This window comes from Pelodiscus sinensis, chromosome 18, assembly GCF_052426305.1.
Source record: "Pelodiscus sinensis isolate ZL-2025 chromosome 18, ASM5242630v1, whole genome shotgun sequence".
NCBI classification, from domain to species: Eukaryota; Metazoa; Chordata; order Testudines; family Trionychidae; genus Pelodiscus; species Pelodiscus sinensis.
In genome coordinates, this window is record NC_143069.1 from 31,379,825 (window position 1) to 31,395,962 (window position 16,138).

General features: G+C 64.8%; 2 protein-coding genes across 2 annotated transcripts; both read left to right on the plus strand.

Moving 5' to 3' along the window:
• The first annotated feature begins 668 nt into the window (after positions 1-668).
• TMC4 (transmembrane channel like 4) lies at positions 669-10,975 on the plus strand. The gene is made up of 16 exons (XM_075915342.2): positions 669-769; positions 2,896-3,121; positions 3,300-3,436; positions 3,558-3,719; positions 4,237-4,322; positions 4,470-4,615; positions 4,766-4,913; positions 5,277-5,435; positions 5,884-6,047; positions 7,093-7,219; positions 7,399-7,496; positions 7,736-7,919; positions 8,074-8,204; positions 8,856-9,011; positions 9,306-9,384; positions 10,075-10,975. Exons 1-16 carry the CDS (start codon positions 730-732, stop codon positions 10,123-10,125), a joined length of 2,094 nt encoding a protein of 697 aa, XP_075771457.2. The 5' UTR covers positions 669-729; the 3' UTR covers positions 10,126-10,975.
• Positions 10,976-12,688: 1,713 nt separating this feature from the next.
• LENG1 (leukocyte receptor cluster member 1) lies at positions 12,689-15,991 on the plus strand. The gene is made up of 4 exons (XM_075915330.2): positions 12,689-12,914; positions 13,621-13,803; positions 14,282-14,535; positions 14,897-15,991. The coding sequence occupies exons 1-4, from the start codon at positions 12,783-12,785 to the stop codon at positions 15,111-15,113; spliced, it is 786 nt and encodes a 261-aa protein (XP_075771445.2). The 5' UTR covers positions 12,689-12,782; the 3' UTR covers positions 15,114-15,991.
• The last annotated feature ends 147 nt before the right edge of the window (positions 15,992-16,138 follow it).

Below are 16,138 nucleotides of genomic sequence, written 5' to 3' on the forward strand. Positions count from 1 at the left end.
CCCCATGGGGGGGCAATGAGAATGTCCCCCATTAGAGGCAGCTGGTCTGTGCTCAGCGGGGGAGGGGGATTCTGAAATTGGGGGATGGGGGGGAGGGCTTAGGGCAGGAGGGTCCTGTACTCGCCCCTGGGGGTATTTCTATGCCGCGAGGACAGCAGCTGGAGCAAATAAACAGCTGAAAACAACCCCAGTGTCTGTGTCTCATTGCCCCCCTCTGACCCCATTCACCAGCCCCCCGAACCCCCATTTGATCCCCGTGCACAAGCCCCCCCGAACCCCCATTTGATCCCCATGCACCAGCCCCCCCGAACCCCCATTTGATCCCCGTGCACCAGCCCCCCCGAACCCCCATTTGATCCCCGTGTACCAGCCCCCCCGAACCCCCATTTGATCCCCGTGCACCAGCCCCCCGAACCCCCATTTGATCCCCGTGCACCAGCCCCCCGAACCCCCATTTGATCCCCGTGCACCAGCCCCCCCGAACCCCCATTTGATCCCCGTGCACCAGCCCCCCGAACCCCCATTTGATCCTCGTGCACCAGCCCCCCGAACCCCCATTTGATCCTCGTGCACCAGCCCCCCGAACCCCCATTTGATCCCCGTGCACCAGCCCCCCGACCCCCAGCTCTATCAAAGGGGTCGGGGCCAGTCCCCCCCCCCCCCGGGCTGCGCCGCGCCCCGCCGCCGGGACAATGATTAAGCCGCCGCGTTTCCTGCTTCCCGGAGGCAATGGAGCCGCGACGGGGGCAGCCGGGCCGCGACGGGACAGGTGCGGAGCCCCCCCCCCCTCTCCGGAAGCCCTGGGTCCCAGACCCCCCCCCCCCGGGACTCCTGGGTCTCAGCCTCCCGCCCCAACTAACCCGAAGTCTGGGTCCTGCCCCCAGCAACCCCCCCCCGTACATGGACTTGGGTCCCAGACTATCCCCCGGATATCCCGGACCTCTGGGTCCCCCCCCCCCCGTATCCTGGACTCCTGGGTCCTGCCCCCAGCACACACAGCCCCCCCCCCTGTACCTGGACTCCTGGGTCCTGCCCCCAGCACACACAGCCCCCCCCCAGTACCTGGACTCCTGGGTCCTGCCCCCAGCACACACAGCCCCCCCCACCCCCAGTACCTGGACTCCTGGGTCCTGCCCCCAGCACACACAGCCCCCCCCCTGTACCTGGACTCCTGGGTCCTGCCCCCAGCACACACAGCCCCCCCCCCCCAGTACCTGGACTCCTGGGTCCTGCCCCCAGCACACACAGACCCCCCCCGTACCTGGACTCCTGGGTCCTGCCCCCAGCACACACAGCCCCCCCGTACCTGGACTCCTGGGTCCTGCCCCCAGCACACACCCCCCCCCCCCAGTAGCTGGACTCCTGGGTCCTGCCCCCAGCACACACAGCCCCCCTCCTGTACCTGGACTCCTGGGTCCTGTCCCCAGCACACACAGCCCCCCCCCCGTACCTGGACTCCTGGGTCCTGCCCCCAGCACACACAGCCCCCCTCCTGTACCTGGACTCCTGGGTCCTGTCCCCAGCACACACAGCCCCCCTCCAGTACCTGGACTCCTGGGTCCTGTCCCCAGCACACACAGCCCCCCCCCCGTACCTGGACTCCTGGGTCCTGCCCCCAGCACACACAGCCCCCCTCCAGTACCTGGACTCCTGGGTCCTGTCCCCAGCACACACAGCCCCCCTCCAGTACCTGGACTCCTGGGTCCTGTCCCCAGCACACACAGCCCCCCTCCTGTACCTGGACTCCTGGGTCCTGTCCCCAGCACACACAGCCCCCCCCCCCGTACCTGGACTCCTGGGTCCTGCCCCCAGCACACACAGACCCCCCCCTCCTGTACCTGGACTCCTGGGTCCTGCCCCCAGCACACACAGCCCCCCTCCTGTACCTGGACTCCTGGGTCCTGTCCCCAGCACACACAGCCCCCCCTCCTGTACCTGGACTCCTGGGTCCTGTCCCCAGCACACACAGCCCCCCCCCCCGTACCTGGACTCCTGGGTCCTGCCCCCAGCACACACAGCCCCCCTCCTGTACCTGGACTCCTGGGTCCTGTCCCCAGCACACACAGCCCCCCTCCTGTACCTGGACTCCTGGGTCCTGTCCCCAGCACACACAGCCCCCCCCCCCCCCGTACCTGGACTCCTGGGTCCTGTCCCCAGCACACACAGCCCCCTCCAGTACCTGGACTCCTGGGTCCTGCCCCCAGCACACACAGCCCCCCCTCCTGTACCTGGACTCCTGGGTCCTGCCCCCAGCACACAGCCCCCCCCCCCCCGTACCTGGACTCCTGGGTCCTGCCCCCAGCACACACAGCCCCCCCCCCCGTACCTGGACTCCTGGGTCCTGCCCCCAGCACACACAGCCCCCCCCCCCGTACCTGGACTCCTGGGTCCTGCCCCCAGCACACACAGGCCCCCCCCCCCCCGTATCCTGGACTCCTGGGTCCTGCCCCCAGCACACACAGCCCCCCCCCCCGTACCTGGACTCCTGGGTCCTGCCCCCAGCACACACAGCCCCCCCCCGTACCTGGACTCCTGGGTCCTGCCCCCAGCACACACAGCCCCCCCCCCGTACCTGGACTCCTGGGTCCTGCCCCCAGCACACACAGCCCCCTCCTGTACCTGGACTCCTGGGTCCTGCCCCCAGCACACACAGCCCCCCCGTACCTGGACTCCTGGGTCCTGCCCCCAGCACACACAGCCCCCCCGTACCTGGACTCCTGGGTCCTGCCCCCAGCACACACAGCCCCCCCCCCCCCAGTAGCTGGACTCCTGGGTCCTGCCCCCAGCACACACCCCCCCCCAGGACCTGGACTCCTGGGTCCCCTCCCTGGACACACAGTGCGGGGGGAGGGGCTCACTTTCTCTCCCCACTAACCCCTTTTGCTCCCTGCCCAGATGATAGCGACTGGGGGCAGCAGCCCCCCTCATCCCTCTTCCTCCAGTTGCCAAGCAACGCGACCCTGCGTTTCCGTGGCAACGCGGCCAAGGCATGGGGGGCTGCCCTGGACCAGGGGGATCCCTCGGGGCCCCCCCAGGAGCCGGACGGGGATGGAGCTGGGGAGCAGGAATCGGTTCCCTTGAAGCAGCTGCCCCTCTGCATGGTGGAGAAACGGAGGCTCAGGTACCCCCTGCCCAGCCGGACGCCTGGGTTCCTTCCTGGCTGGGGGGCAGCTGGGAGCCAGGATGCCTGGGTGTTATCTTCTGGCCCTGGGAGGGGAGTGGGGTCTAGTGGTTAGAGCGGGGGGGGGGCACGGGTGTGCCCTGGTCTCCCCCCCTCTGACTGCCCCACACCCCGGCAGGCTCCGGGAGCAGCAGGCGGCCTGGAGACGGAGCCGCTGGGAGCGGTGGCGGCTGGGGACGCGCCGCCTCCAGGGGCAGGTGGGGGGCGCCTTGCTGTACGCCCAGGTGTGGAGGAATTCCCTGCACCGCATTGAAGGTAGGAGGCCCCCCCCCGCGTTGGGAGCCCTGGGGCCCTCTCTCTGCTGGGCCCCCCTCGTGCGGGGGAGCCTGGCGCTTGAGACTCACTGCTGGGGTGACGCTGCCCTTTGCCCCCTCAGGTCACTTCGGCACCGGGATCCAGTCGTATTTCAACTTCCTGCGCTTCCTGGTGCTGCTGAACCTCGGGGGGGCCCTGCTGCAGCTGGGCTTTGTGGTGGCCCCCAACGCCGCCTTCGAGGCGCTGCAGCTGAACCAGACCCAGCGCGGGCAGAACGCCACAGGCATGGCCGCCCCGGACGCCAGGTTCCCCCATGGGAGATCCTCCCCCACCCCCCATGGCAGCCTGGACACCTGCTCCTCCCGGGGGAGTCCCCCACCCCATATAGCAGCCTGGATGCCTGCCCCCGCCCCCCCGGGGAGATTCCCCCACCCCATATGGCAGCCCGGATGCCTCCCCCCCCCCCAGAAGATTCCTCCACCCCTCATGGCATCCCGGACGCCAGGGTCCCCCATGGGAGATCCTCCCCCACCCCCCATGGCAGCCTGGACACCTGCTCCCCCCGGGGAATTCCCCCACCCTGTATGGCAGCCTGGATGCCTGCCCCCACCCCCCCCGGGGAGATTCCCCCACCCCGTATGGCAGCCCGGACGCCTGGGTCCCATCCCCTGCAAAAAAAAGGGTGGGGGAGGAATAGCTTCTTGACTGGCACTCGAACACCTGGGTCCCCAGTCCAGGAACAGGGGGTGACCCAGAGGGTGTTTGGTTGTGGGGCTCTCACCCCCTTCTCTCCCCTCCAGTGAACAGCGTCTGCCTGCAATACGACCCCACCAAGCACGGCCTGGTCAGCTACTTCACCTACATCATGGACCTGCTCTCTGGCACGGTGAGACCCCCAGCCCTGGCCCATCTCCCAAGGATCCCGTGGATGGGAGCTGGCGCCCCCTGGAGGGGACAGGCCCCTGCCCCATTCCCCGCCCTCCCAGGCAGCGCCCCCTAGTGGTGCCCCCCACTCAGGCCGGGTCTCTTTCAGGGGTTCATGGAGCTCACCTACCTGTTCTACGGTTATTACCGAAACTCGGCCGTGGATTTCGTGGGCTTCTCCTACAACCTGCCGCTGGCCTATCTCCTCAGCGTCCTCGGCTACTTGTCCGTCTGCCTGCTCTTGGTGGTCTACAGGTGAGACGCCTGCCTGCGTGGGGCCAGCCCCGCCCCAAAGGGCCCATAGCCCAGGGCTGGGGGAGGGGTCACCGTCTACCCAGCCACTGTCTGGCTGCATTTCGCCATCTCCTGGAGGCCGTCACCCTGGCCTCGTGGCTCTCCCCCCAGGGCCGTCCAGCTCCTGAAGCGCAGCCTGGTGAGCGAGAGCGGGGCGCTCAGCACCTACAGCAACAAGGTCTTCGCCGGCTGGGATTTCTGCCTGGCGCCGGGCACCGCAGTGCACATGAAACACAACAGCCTGCGCTACGAGCTGCGGGTCAGGGAGTGGGAATGGCCGGGGCTCTGGGGCAGAGGAGGGTGGGGGTTGGAGTGTGATTGGGGGGCTGGAGAGGGGGCTGATGGGTAGGCGAGGGAGGCATGGCTGGGGGGCAGGAATGGGGTGGGGGGGGGGGGCTGGGTATGGGGGTCCAGGGCAGGAAGAGGATTAGCAGTGGGAGGGCAAAGAGGGAAGGGGACAGGTATGGGGAGTGGGGAGGGGTCCAGGCATGGGGGAAAAAAGGGGGCCGGGTATGGGGGGCAGGGAGGGGTCCAGGCATGGGGGAAAAAAGGGGGCTGGGTATGGGGGGCAGGGAGGGGGCCGGGCATGGGGGCGGGGCGGCTCTGACGGCGTCTCCCCCAGATGGACTTGGAGGAGCAGACCTTGCGGCGCCGCATGGCCCAGCGCACCATGGGCCAGCGAGCCGCCCTGTACGGCCTGCGCGGGGTCCTCAACCTGCTGGTGCTGCTGCTGCTGGGGGCAGCCTTCTACTGCATCTACCGGGCCACCCAGTACGCCCAGGTGAGCCCCCCCCAACCTCCGCATCCCCCACGACCCCCCGAAAACCCCTGCCCCCCCACACAGTCCCCCCCACTCTGCACACCCCCCCACCCCCCCCTCCCCACCCGCCCCCGCCCCCCACCCCCCCCACTCCAGCCCCCCCACAGCCCCCCCACTCCACACACCACTCCCCACCCGCCCCTGCACCCCCCACAGCCCCCCCACTCCACACACCACTCCCCCACCCGCCCCTGCGCCCCCCACAGCCCCCGTGTCCCCCCACAGGCCCCCCTCACTCTTCACCCGCAGCCCCCAGCTCGGCCACGCCCCTGTGGCCCCTCGCCCCAGAGCCGACAGGCCTCCTGCCGTGGGGGGCACTGGCGCTAACCTGGCTCCCCGCCCTTGTAGGGGGAGGGGATTCTGCTCTGACCCACAGTGACCCCCCCCCCCCCCCCCCACTTCCCCGCAGGACACTGGCCCTAGCCAGCAGGGGTTCTTCCTGGGGCTGCTGGTGGCCTATCTGCCCTCCATAGTCATCACGGTCGCCAACCAGCTGGTGCCGCTGGCCTTCGGCCTGCTCGTCCGCCTGGAGAAATACCCGCTGAGCCTGGAGATCAAACTCACCCTGCTGAGGTACCGGCGGGGGCGCAGCCAGCCCCATGGGGCAACTCCAGGCCAGGGGTCCCGGATACTCACCCCCACCCCACCCCCAGGGGTAACGCCAGGCCAGGGGTCCCGGATACTCACCCCCACCCCACCCCCAGGGGCAATGCCAGGCCAGGGGTCCCGGATACTCACCCCCACCCCACCCCCAGGGGTAACGCCAGGCCAGGGGTCCCGGATACTCACCCCCACCCCACCCCCAGGGGTAACGCCAGGCCAGGGGTCCCGGATACTCATCCCCACCCCACCCCCAGGGGAAACGCCAGGCCAGGGGTCCCGGATACTCACCCCCACCCCACCCCCAGGGGTAACGCCAGGCCAGGGGTCCCGGATACTCACCCCCACCCCACCCCCAGGGGCAATGCCAGGCCAGGGGTCCCGGATACTCACCCCCACCCCACCCCCAGGGGCAACGCCAGGCCAGGGGTCCCGGATACTCACCCCCACCCCACCCCCAGGGGTAACGCCAGGCCAGGGGTCCCAGATACTCACCCCCACCCCACCCCCAGGGGCAATGCCAGGCCAGGGGTCCCGGATACTCACCCCCACCCCACCCCCAGGGGTAACGCCAGGCCAGGGGTCCCGGATACTCACCCCCACCCCACCCCCAGGGGCAAGGCCAGGCCAGGGGTCCCAGATACTCACCCCCACCCCACCCCCAGGGGCAAGGCCAGGCCAGGGGTCTTGGATACTCACCCCCACCCCACCCCCAGGGGTAACGCCAGGCCAGGTCCCAGATACTCACCCCCACCCCACCCCCAGGGGCAACGCCAGGCCAGGGGTCCTGGATACTCGCCCCCACCCCACCCCCAGGGGTAACGCCAGGCCAGGGGTCCCGGATACTCACCCCCACCCCACCCCTTCCCTAGGGACAGGGCTGAGCCGGGGGTCCCAGATACCCAGCTCTGGCCCCACCCCCAGGGGTCTCTGTAAAACCAGCTCCCCAGAGGGGCCTTGTCCGGAGCCGGGCCGGGGGGTCCCACTTGCGCAGACTCAGCCCCTCTCTCTCTGGCAGGACCGTGTTCCTGCGTCTCTCCAGCCTCGTGGTTCTGCTCGTCTCGCTTTGGACCCAGATCACCTGCCACGGGGACCTGGACAGCGCCGCCTGCCTGACCTGCCGCTACAACCACCAGGAGCACCCGGTCAGCGCCGGACGTCCTGGCTCGGGGAGGGCAGTGGGGCCTGGTGGTTGGAGCGGGGAGGGCTGGGAGCCCGGGTTCTCTCCTGGTGCGGGGCGGGCAGTGAGGTCTAGTGGTGGGGGCAGGGCTGGGAACCTGAGCGCCTGGGTCCTAGGGCGCTGACAGGCCTCGTCTCCCCGCAGTGTTGGGAGACCAGCGTGGGGCGGGAGATGTACAAACTGCTGCTCTTCGACTTCCTCGTGGTGCTGCTGGTGCTGCTGCTGGTGGAATTCCCCAGGAAGTGAGTGGTGGGCGTTGGGGGGTGTTCTAGGGGTGGGGGTGAGGATCAGTGGCCATACAGGGGAGGCCCTAGAGAGAGTGGGGTAGCTATGGGGTTTGGGGCAGGCCAGAGGGCAGGGCTGGGCCGGGGTTGGGGCAGGAGGCAGGGCTCAGGGTGGGGGGCAGTGGCTGGGGTGGGGAGCTGTGGGGTAGGGCTGGGGGGGTGTCCACCAGCCCCTCACCCCCTCTTGCTGCCCCCAGGCTGCTGGTGACCCATGGCCCCGCCCCCCTGGCCCGGCTGTTGGGCCCGCAGGAGTTCCTGGTGCCCCCCAACGTGCTGGACCTGGTGTACAGCCAGACCGTGTGCTGGGTGGGCGCCGCCTTCTCCCCTCTGCTGCCCTTGCTCAACAGCGCCAAGTTCGTCCTGCTCTTCTACCTCAAGAAGGTGAGAACCGGGCGCCTGGGTCCCCAGCTTGGGGACGGGGGTGGGGCCTAGTGGTTAGAGCGGAGCAGGCTGGGAGCTCGGCAGCCTGGGTTCTCTCCTGGCTCCGGGCGGGGGGCTCATGGCCCCAGGCCCACGTGTCTCCCTCCGCCCCCAGTTCACCCTGTTCTCGAACTGCCGCCCGGCCGACCGCACCTTCCGCGCCTCCAGCTCCAGCTTCTTCTTCCTGCTGGTTCTGCTGCTGGGCCTGGCCATCTCCTGGGTGCCCGTCCTCTACAGCGTCTTTGTGTGAGTGCCCCCTCCCCGGCCCCGTTCCCACAGTTCTCTGGGGTCTCCACCCCCCCTCAGCTCCCTGGGGTCCCTGCCCCCCCTTGCCTAGCCCCCCTGGCAAGGTCCCCCACCTCCTCCCCAGCTTCCTGGGGCCCCCACCCTCTCATCTGGTCCCTGGGTCCCTGCCCCCCCTTGCCTAGCCCCCCTGCAAGGTCCCCCACCTCCTCCCCAGCTTCCTGGGGCCCCCACCCCCTCATCTGGTCCCTGGGTCCCTGCCCCCCCTTGCCTAGCCCCCCCTGCAAGGTCCCCCACCCCCTTCTCAGCTTCCTGGGGCCCCCACCCCCTCATCTGGTCCCAAGATTTCCCCGCAGCTCCATGGGGTTCTCTGCCCCCTCACTCAGCCCCTCAGCTCCTCTGGTTGCCCCCACCCTGAGAGTTCTCCCCCCCCAGCCCTGGAGTGACCCTGAGAACCTGACCCCTCCTGATCTTCCCCCTCCACAGGTCACAACTCCCCCCCTCCCCTCCCCTGACCATCCCCCAGGATGCTGCTGCTGCTCCGCCCCTGACCAGCACTGGGTCTGGACTCTGCTCCCCTGCCTTGGACTCATCCCTCCCCTCCCCCTCTGCTTCCAGCTCACACTCTCCTCCTCCCCCTCCCCCCCCCCGCAGCCTCCAGCCCTCCCAGGCCTGTGGCCCCTTCCGGGGCGAGCCGACTATGTGGAGCATCCTCTCGGCAGCCGTCGACGCCCTGCCCCGCGTGGCCCGGGAGTTCCTGCAGTTTGTGGGCTCGCTGGCCTTCGCCGTGCCGCTCTTCCTGCTGCTGTGGTGAGGGGCCACTGCGGAATCCCCCTGGGCCGGGGGCGCTAGGGGGGATAGGACACACAGGGGTTCGGGGGGAGGGGGGCAGGTCTGACCCTGGACAGCAGGGACACGGACACACAGCAGGGCCTGTCCCCTCCAGCAGGGATGGACGGACAGACACACACACAGAATTCTGTGCTGGCTCCGCAGATAATCCCCCTTCTGACATTCCCCCCTTGCCAGGTCCCTGCCTCACGGCCCCTACCCCCCATCTCTCACGAGCCTCCTGACCTTTGCTCTTCCCTTCCCCCACCGCAGCATCCTCATGTTCTACCTGATGGCCCTGGCTAATTCCTACAGCCGCCTGGTGAAGGAACTCAAAGGGCAGCTCCGGCTGGTGAGTGACGTCAGGGCGCCTGTCCCCTCTAGGGTGGCTGGCTGGCTCAGAGAATGGGGCCCAGGGCCTTTCCCCTTTAGGGGCGTTGGCTCCCCTCTGGCCTCAGGGTGAGGACTGGCTGGCACAGAAGGGCGGCGATTGGGCCCCGGGGCTTTTCACTGCTGCGGGAGAGCCGGTTCCCGTCTCAAATCACCGTTAGCCGGTGGGACTCCCTGCTGCAAGATGATCTGCCTGGCAGGATGGGACACTGACAGGGATAAATGAGGAACAGTGTACGCCCCACTTCGGCCACTAGGGGCTGCCGTGGTACCTGCTCCGAAGTGGATGGGACGGGGCTGTGGCAGAGGCAGGATGCCAGGGTAGAGGGGCCCTCGGAGTGCCCTAGATGGCTGTACTTATTCTCTAGGACAGTGGTTCCCAAACTTTTCGGCATCACGCCCCCTTTTTGATTTTTGAAAAACCTTCACGCCCCCCCCTCCCCCAAAAAATAACAGCAAAACTTGTTGAGCAAAAAAAAAAAAAAGGAACTGACCAGGGCAGCAAAACTTGATGGGGGGGGGGGGAGGAGGCTGGGTCGCCTCGCATCCCCCCTGGATTTTCTTCACCCCCCCCCAGGGGGGTACGCACCCCAGTTTGGGAACCCATGCCTAGGGTTTCCCCACTGCTTTTTAACCCTTTCTTCTCCCACAGGAGGGGCGGAATAAAGTTTTCTTAGTGACTCAGATCACAGAGCTGAGTTAAGGAGAGCGCAGCAGACGCCACGATTTCCCCTCCCGGAACAAGACAACTCCGCCAGCTGATTTGCGGAGGGTTCTTGACCTAACTTGTTGGACCATCCCTCCCCGGCCAGCGACACCGATTCCCTGTGCGCCGAGACTGCCCCCTGCTGGAGGGGAATGACAGAAACCCCCAAAGAGCCCAGAGCTTGTTTCTGTCCCCTCGCCCGACACGGCCCCTCTGAGGTGGTGCCCAAAGGCGTTTATACAGAGACCTGGTGCTAAGAACCAGCTTCTCTTTACCACCAGCCAGCACCACTGTTCAGTTTCAGACAGGAAGTGAAGTAGAACCCGGCGCGTGACTGACATCCTTTCAGGAGAGGTGTTATTCCTTGTGTTTGAAATGAGCCCGGATTCCACACTCCATTCTCGTGTTCTCTTTCCTGCCCCGGGCTAGCCCCACTTCCTCCAAACGGTGGACCCATGTGAATCCCCTGCCGCCAGCTGGCTGCAGAACTCCATTGTCGCAGTCCAGGGTAGCTGCGCTGGTATTCCCCAGCTACAAGACCTGATCCGTCTCCCCGTTTTGACAGAGACCTGCGTCTCTCCCTCCCTGATTGGGGGTTTTCAGGCTGATTTCATCGTACGCACACACCCAAACCCCAAAAGAGATACTGCTATTGACAATCATTGGCATTTACAACTAGGCCAAGCCCGAGAAACCCTGCGTGAGAACTTCCCAGCGTTTGATTTCAGGCCCCTTTCTAGGTGTATTTTGTGCCCCAATGATAACAATTTAACATCTTATAAAATTGTAACTTTTTGAGTCTCTCACACCTAATGTTATTAAATCACTGTGTGACGCCCACCCCCAACCTCCTGCCCCAGACATTTTTTAACCCTCTTCTGATTTTTCTGCAGCTGGGAAAAGTGGTGGGAAAAAGTTACAACGAAAGCACCATTTTTGGTTGAAATTAAAAAGTAAAAATAGAATGCTACTTGGTCAAAGGGTAAGTAATCAAGGTGGCCACGGGGGGGGGGGGGGGAGGGGTGGGGGGGGGGGAGGCCTGGTGTGCAGGGCTCAGAAAAGGGCAACAAAAAGGATCGAGCATTTGGAATGGGTCCCATATGAAGAGAGATTAAAAAGACTGGGATTTGTCAACTTAGAAACGAGGAGACTAAGGGAGGATAAGGAGAGGTCTATAAAATTATGACTGGTGTGGAAAAAGTGAATAAGGAAAAGTCATTTACTTGTTCCCATAAGAACTAGGGGTCACCAAATGAAATGAATAGGTAGCAGGTTTAAAACAAACAAAAGGAAGTTTTTCTTCACCCAGTGCACAATCTGTGGAACTCCCTGTCTGAGGACAAGGTTCAACTACTAGGCAAATTTATGGAGATTAGGTAAATTTGCTCTCCCCCCTAGTCTCTGTCAGAAGCTGGGAATGAGTGACAAGGGAGGGCTCATTTGATGATTTCCTGTTTTGTTCATTCCCTCTGGGGCATCTGCCATTGGCCACTGTCGGCAGATAAGATCCTGGGCTAGATGGACCTTTGGTCTGACCCAGTGTGGCCGTTCTTACGTTCAGGGCTAGAGGCAAGTAGTGGTGGGTTTGTCCCATCCATCCTGCTACTTCCACTGTTTCAGCGAGTGCTTGGTCTCCTGCCCTAGGGATGTTAAAATGAATGTGTTTATTTAGGTAAACATGTAACCGCTTAAAGTTTCATGGAGGCAGGAGCTGGCTTGTGCGTGCTGCCTGTGAGCATTGGCTCCTGCATGCTTGACTCCCCCCCCCCCCACCTTGCTGCTGCCTCTCTCAGAAGCAGCAGTGGGGTGGATGGAGGGAGGCAGGTGGATCTGTGGGAGCTGGTACGTGTGGGAAGCAGGCTTAAAAGCTGGCTCCCACCTCTCCCCCGACACTGCAGCCTCTGATAAAGAGGGGAAGGGGGGGGGGACTGGGTGTAACTGTGAAGGTTATCCAATGAGCCCACTGTTCACATCTCTGCCCTGCTCTCCCCCCGGCTGCAAGGGAGGCCGTGTGATTCTGTGCATGCTGGGTACCCAGGAAGGGCCATACGGTGTCAGACCAATGGCTGGTCACCTGGCAGCGTCGTGTGACCCGGCTGCTGCCAGAGCTGGGGTGCAGCGCAGGGGGTGGGGGTGAGGGGAGGCTCAGGCTGGTCTCCCCATTGGTGTTGGGGGAAGGGCGGGTCCTGCGGCGAGGAGTTCCGCTGGTTTGCAGATGGGGCTGGCACTGGGGGGCAGACAGAGAAGGGGGGAGGGGGCAGGGGAGGACAGAGATGGGGGAGGGGGCCGGAGTGTCTCACTCCTCGGGGGGGGGGGCAACAGCCCCAGGGTGGGGGAGGGGAGGTGTGAAAATGGGACCTTGGCCCGTCCAATGGGCTACAAGGGGCTGTGCCTGTGTCCAGCTTGGCCCAATCAGAGCTTGGCTGAGGGGCGTGGCTACAATAGGCCAATGAGAGAAGAGCTCGGGCGGGAGGTTGGATGGGGACCAATCAGGCAAAAGGGGCGGTGCTGCGTTGGGTCTCCAATCAGGGAGCGAGGGCGGGACTAGGACCCGCGAATCAGGATTCAGAGCGGGGGAAAGGGGGCGGCTCTGGAACGCGGAGCTGACCCGGAAGCTGAAGTGGCGCGGCGCCGGGCGGACCCGAGCGGGGACCATGAACATCCTGCCGAAGAAGTCGTGGCACGTGCGGAACAAGGACAATGTGGCCCGCGTGCGGCGGGACGAGGCGCAGGCGCAGGAGGAGCAGCGACAGCGGGAGGCTCGGGCGCTGCTGGCCGAACAGGAGGTGAATGACTGCGCATGCGCACGCCATCAAGCGGCCGCGAGTGCGCATGCGTGACAGTGGACACTCGTGCCATGGGGTCATGGGTTGAACTATTTTTAAGCGTCTGGGGGGGGGGGTAAGAACCTGGGTTAAACCATTTCCAAAAGGAGTGAAAACGAAACGGGAGCGGGGCTGAGCCATTTCTAAACGGCGTAGGGATAAAGAGGCAGGGAGCTCTGGGATTGACCGTTTTCAAATATGGGAGGGAAAGCAGAAGAAAGGGGAACTGGGCTGAACCATTTCCAAAGGCAGGGGGAGTGAAGCAGACCAGAAGGGAGCTGGGCTGAACCATTTCCAAAGGCAGGGGGAGTGAAGCAGACCAGAAGGGAGCTGGGCTGAACCATTTCCAAAGGCAGGGGGAGTGAAGCAGACCAGAAGGGAGCTGGGCTGAACCATTCCAATGGGGAGGGGGGGTTGAGCTAAACCATCTTCCATGGGGTAGGTCTCTAATCCCACATGCCTCAGTGGATGGGGGGCTGGCGTGGCAGATGCTGCACCAGTAACATCACTGGCCCCTGCCCACTCTGCCCTTGCCCCAGGTGAGGGGAGTGCGTTAGGCCTCAGCCCCACGGCCCCCCAGATCCCCTGCACTGAGCTCATGGCCACCCGGGCCCCCGCCACCCCCGGTGGAGCTGGCCCCACACCCAGCCCCCAATTCGCCCTGTAGGCACGGACCGAGTTCCTGAGGAAGAAGGCGCGGCTGTCTGCCCTGCCAGGGCCCGATGGCAGCTCGGCGCTGGTCCCCTGCGATGAGGAGCCGCGTCACGTCGACCTCTTCCGGGACCTGGAGGAGGGCAAGGGCTCCAAGGCCGGGAACAAGGAATATGAGGAGGAGAAGCGCAAGGAAAAGGTAAGGGGGGGGGTGAGGTGGGGAGCAGCACCTGCATTCTCTGGGAGCTCCACCCTGGCTTACGTTGCCCCCGCATAGCTGCATTGATGGGTGGGGGGTCGTGCAATGGAGTAGCTACACCTGCCCTGTTACAGGAGCTGGGGTACAGCTGAGTTTCAGATCCTGGTGTCTTGGAGGAGAGGGGATGAGGGTGGGTATGAACACAGCTCCCTGTAGGAGGAAGAGGCTGTGTACAGAATTGAGGGCTCCCTCTTCCCCCAACATGCTCTTACACCACTAGAAGGCAGTGCTGCTCCATGCCCTGCACGCTGGTTCCCCCCATCCACCGGTTCTCCATCCCGTCGGCTGCCCCCCAGTTCCTCTTCCCTCTCTGCAAACACTCAGTCTCACCCAGAGCCATGATCGGCCCCACCCTGCCTCCTTACAGATGAGGCTGCCCCCTCTTCTAGGCAATTCAGTTCTGCTTTGTCCCAACCAGGAGCGCCAGGAGAAGGCTATTGGGCTGCTGACCTATCTGGGGCAGAGCGCCGCTGAGGCGCAGACCAGCCGGCCATGGTACCAGGAAGCCCCTGACCGTAGCCTGGAGGCAGCAGCTGTGACCAAGCAGGAAAAGCTGAAGGGCATGCTGGACCCGCTGCGGGAGATGGAAAGTCACCTGCGCAAGAAGAAAGGGGAGGGGAAGAAGCGCAAGAAGGAGAAAGAGAGGCCAGCGGAGGAGAAGGTGGCAGTGGGGTGAGCTGGATACCGGCAGAGCTAGGTTTCAGTGACCTAGTAAGAGTAGCACCATAGAGGGGATTCAGGGACTAAGAGTCCCAGCATGCAATGCTGCAGGCCACAAGGACTACACTTACCAGCATGCAATTTACTTCCCTTGTTCCCAGCTGCAGGTGTATTGGGAAGGAGGTGTGGAAATAGAAGCCTAAATGTCCCAGCATGCATCACCTCTCTCCTGCAGAGAGAGAGAGAGAGAGAGAGAGAGAGAGAGAGAGAGAGAGAGAATTGCATGCTGGGAGTTGTAGTTCTCATGGACCATGCGGCCAGCTGGTAGCCCAGGGCTTAGAGGTCTATGGTTGCCTTCTGCTTGTCCTTGCAGCTCTGCCTCCCTCTCCCTGGAGCAGCTGCGGCGGGAGCGGCTGCGGCGGGAGCAGGCTGAGCGAGCCCGGGCGGAAGCCCTGCTGGCTGGGCGGCTGGGGGAGCCACAGCCCAAGGAGGAAGAGGAGGCGGATGACAGGAAACGTCGCTACAACTCCCAGTTCAATCCGCAGCTAGCGCGCAGGCCCCGTGCCTGGGACGAGAGGGAAAAGCACTGAGCTCTGGGGGCTGAACAGCAGGCCCTGGGCACAGTGGCCCCTGCACCAGGGCCACATGGCAGGCCCAGCAGGGACACGGGCATCACAGCACGGCAGCCGGTGGGATGTCCCAGCACTGACTGCTGCCCTCTTTGCCACCCCCAGGTCAGGAAGGTTGGCTGGGCCGGGGCCTTAAGAGCCAGAGCCCTTCTCACTTCTAAAGGAGGGTGCTGGCTGCTCTGCCAGGGTCCCACGTTAAGACTCTCTCCCCCCTTAGCACCCAGTGTTAGCAGCAGCAGGTACCAGGGGCGACCTGAATGCCTCCAAGGCAGGGGCTCCGGTCACATTTACTCACAGGAGGGGGTGCCTGGCCTGGCCTGGGTTCCGGCTGCAGCGGTGGAAGAACGGTGCAAAGCCTCAGAATCACTGTGCTCTAGGCCCGGCTTGTGGATTTAGTGGTTGGGGGGGCAAGGAAGTCTAGCTCCTGGCTCTGGGAGGGGAGCAGGGTGTAGTGGTTCCTGGAAGGGGGCTGGGAGTCAGGACTCCTGGCTTTCAAGTTCCACTTCTGCCTCTGGTTTCTTATGTCCCCACCCCCAATGGTGCCCACCATGCAGTGTGGCTGCTGAGGAGGCCTGGCCCTTTAGCTATGGAGAATAAAAGGTGGCTCCGTCCCTCCACTGAACCCCAGCCTGTATTGGAGGCCCTTGTGCCCCCTCCCTGGCAGGGGATTGTGGTGTGGCTCCCTGCAGTGTCCACCATCTGATGGGGAAACTGAGGCAGGGATAGCAGACTGCGCTCTCCAGTCCTCAGCTTGGACTCCTGTGCAGTGGGCTCTGACAGCTCCTCTGCCAGCGAGCCTGGAGCAGGTGGCGCGGCTGCAACTGCCCCCCAGGGGTTGGTTAGCTGCACCAAGCAGGTTCAGCTCTGAGCCCAGAGCTGGGGAAGTTCCCCCCTGGAAAAATACCAGCCATCGCCTCCTGCAGAAGCTCCCCCCTCCCAGTACATACCATCCTGTTACTGTCTGCAGAGGGGGCAGGGGGGGTCAT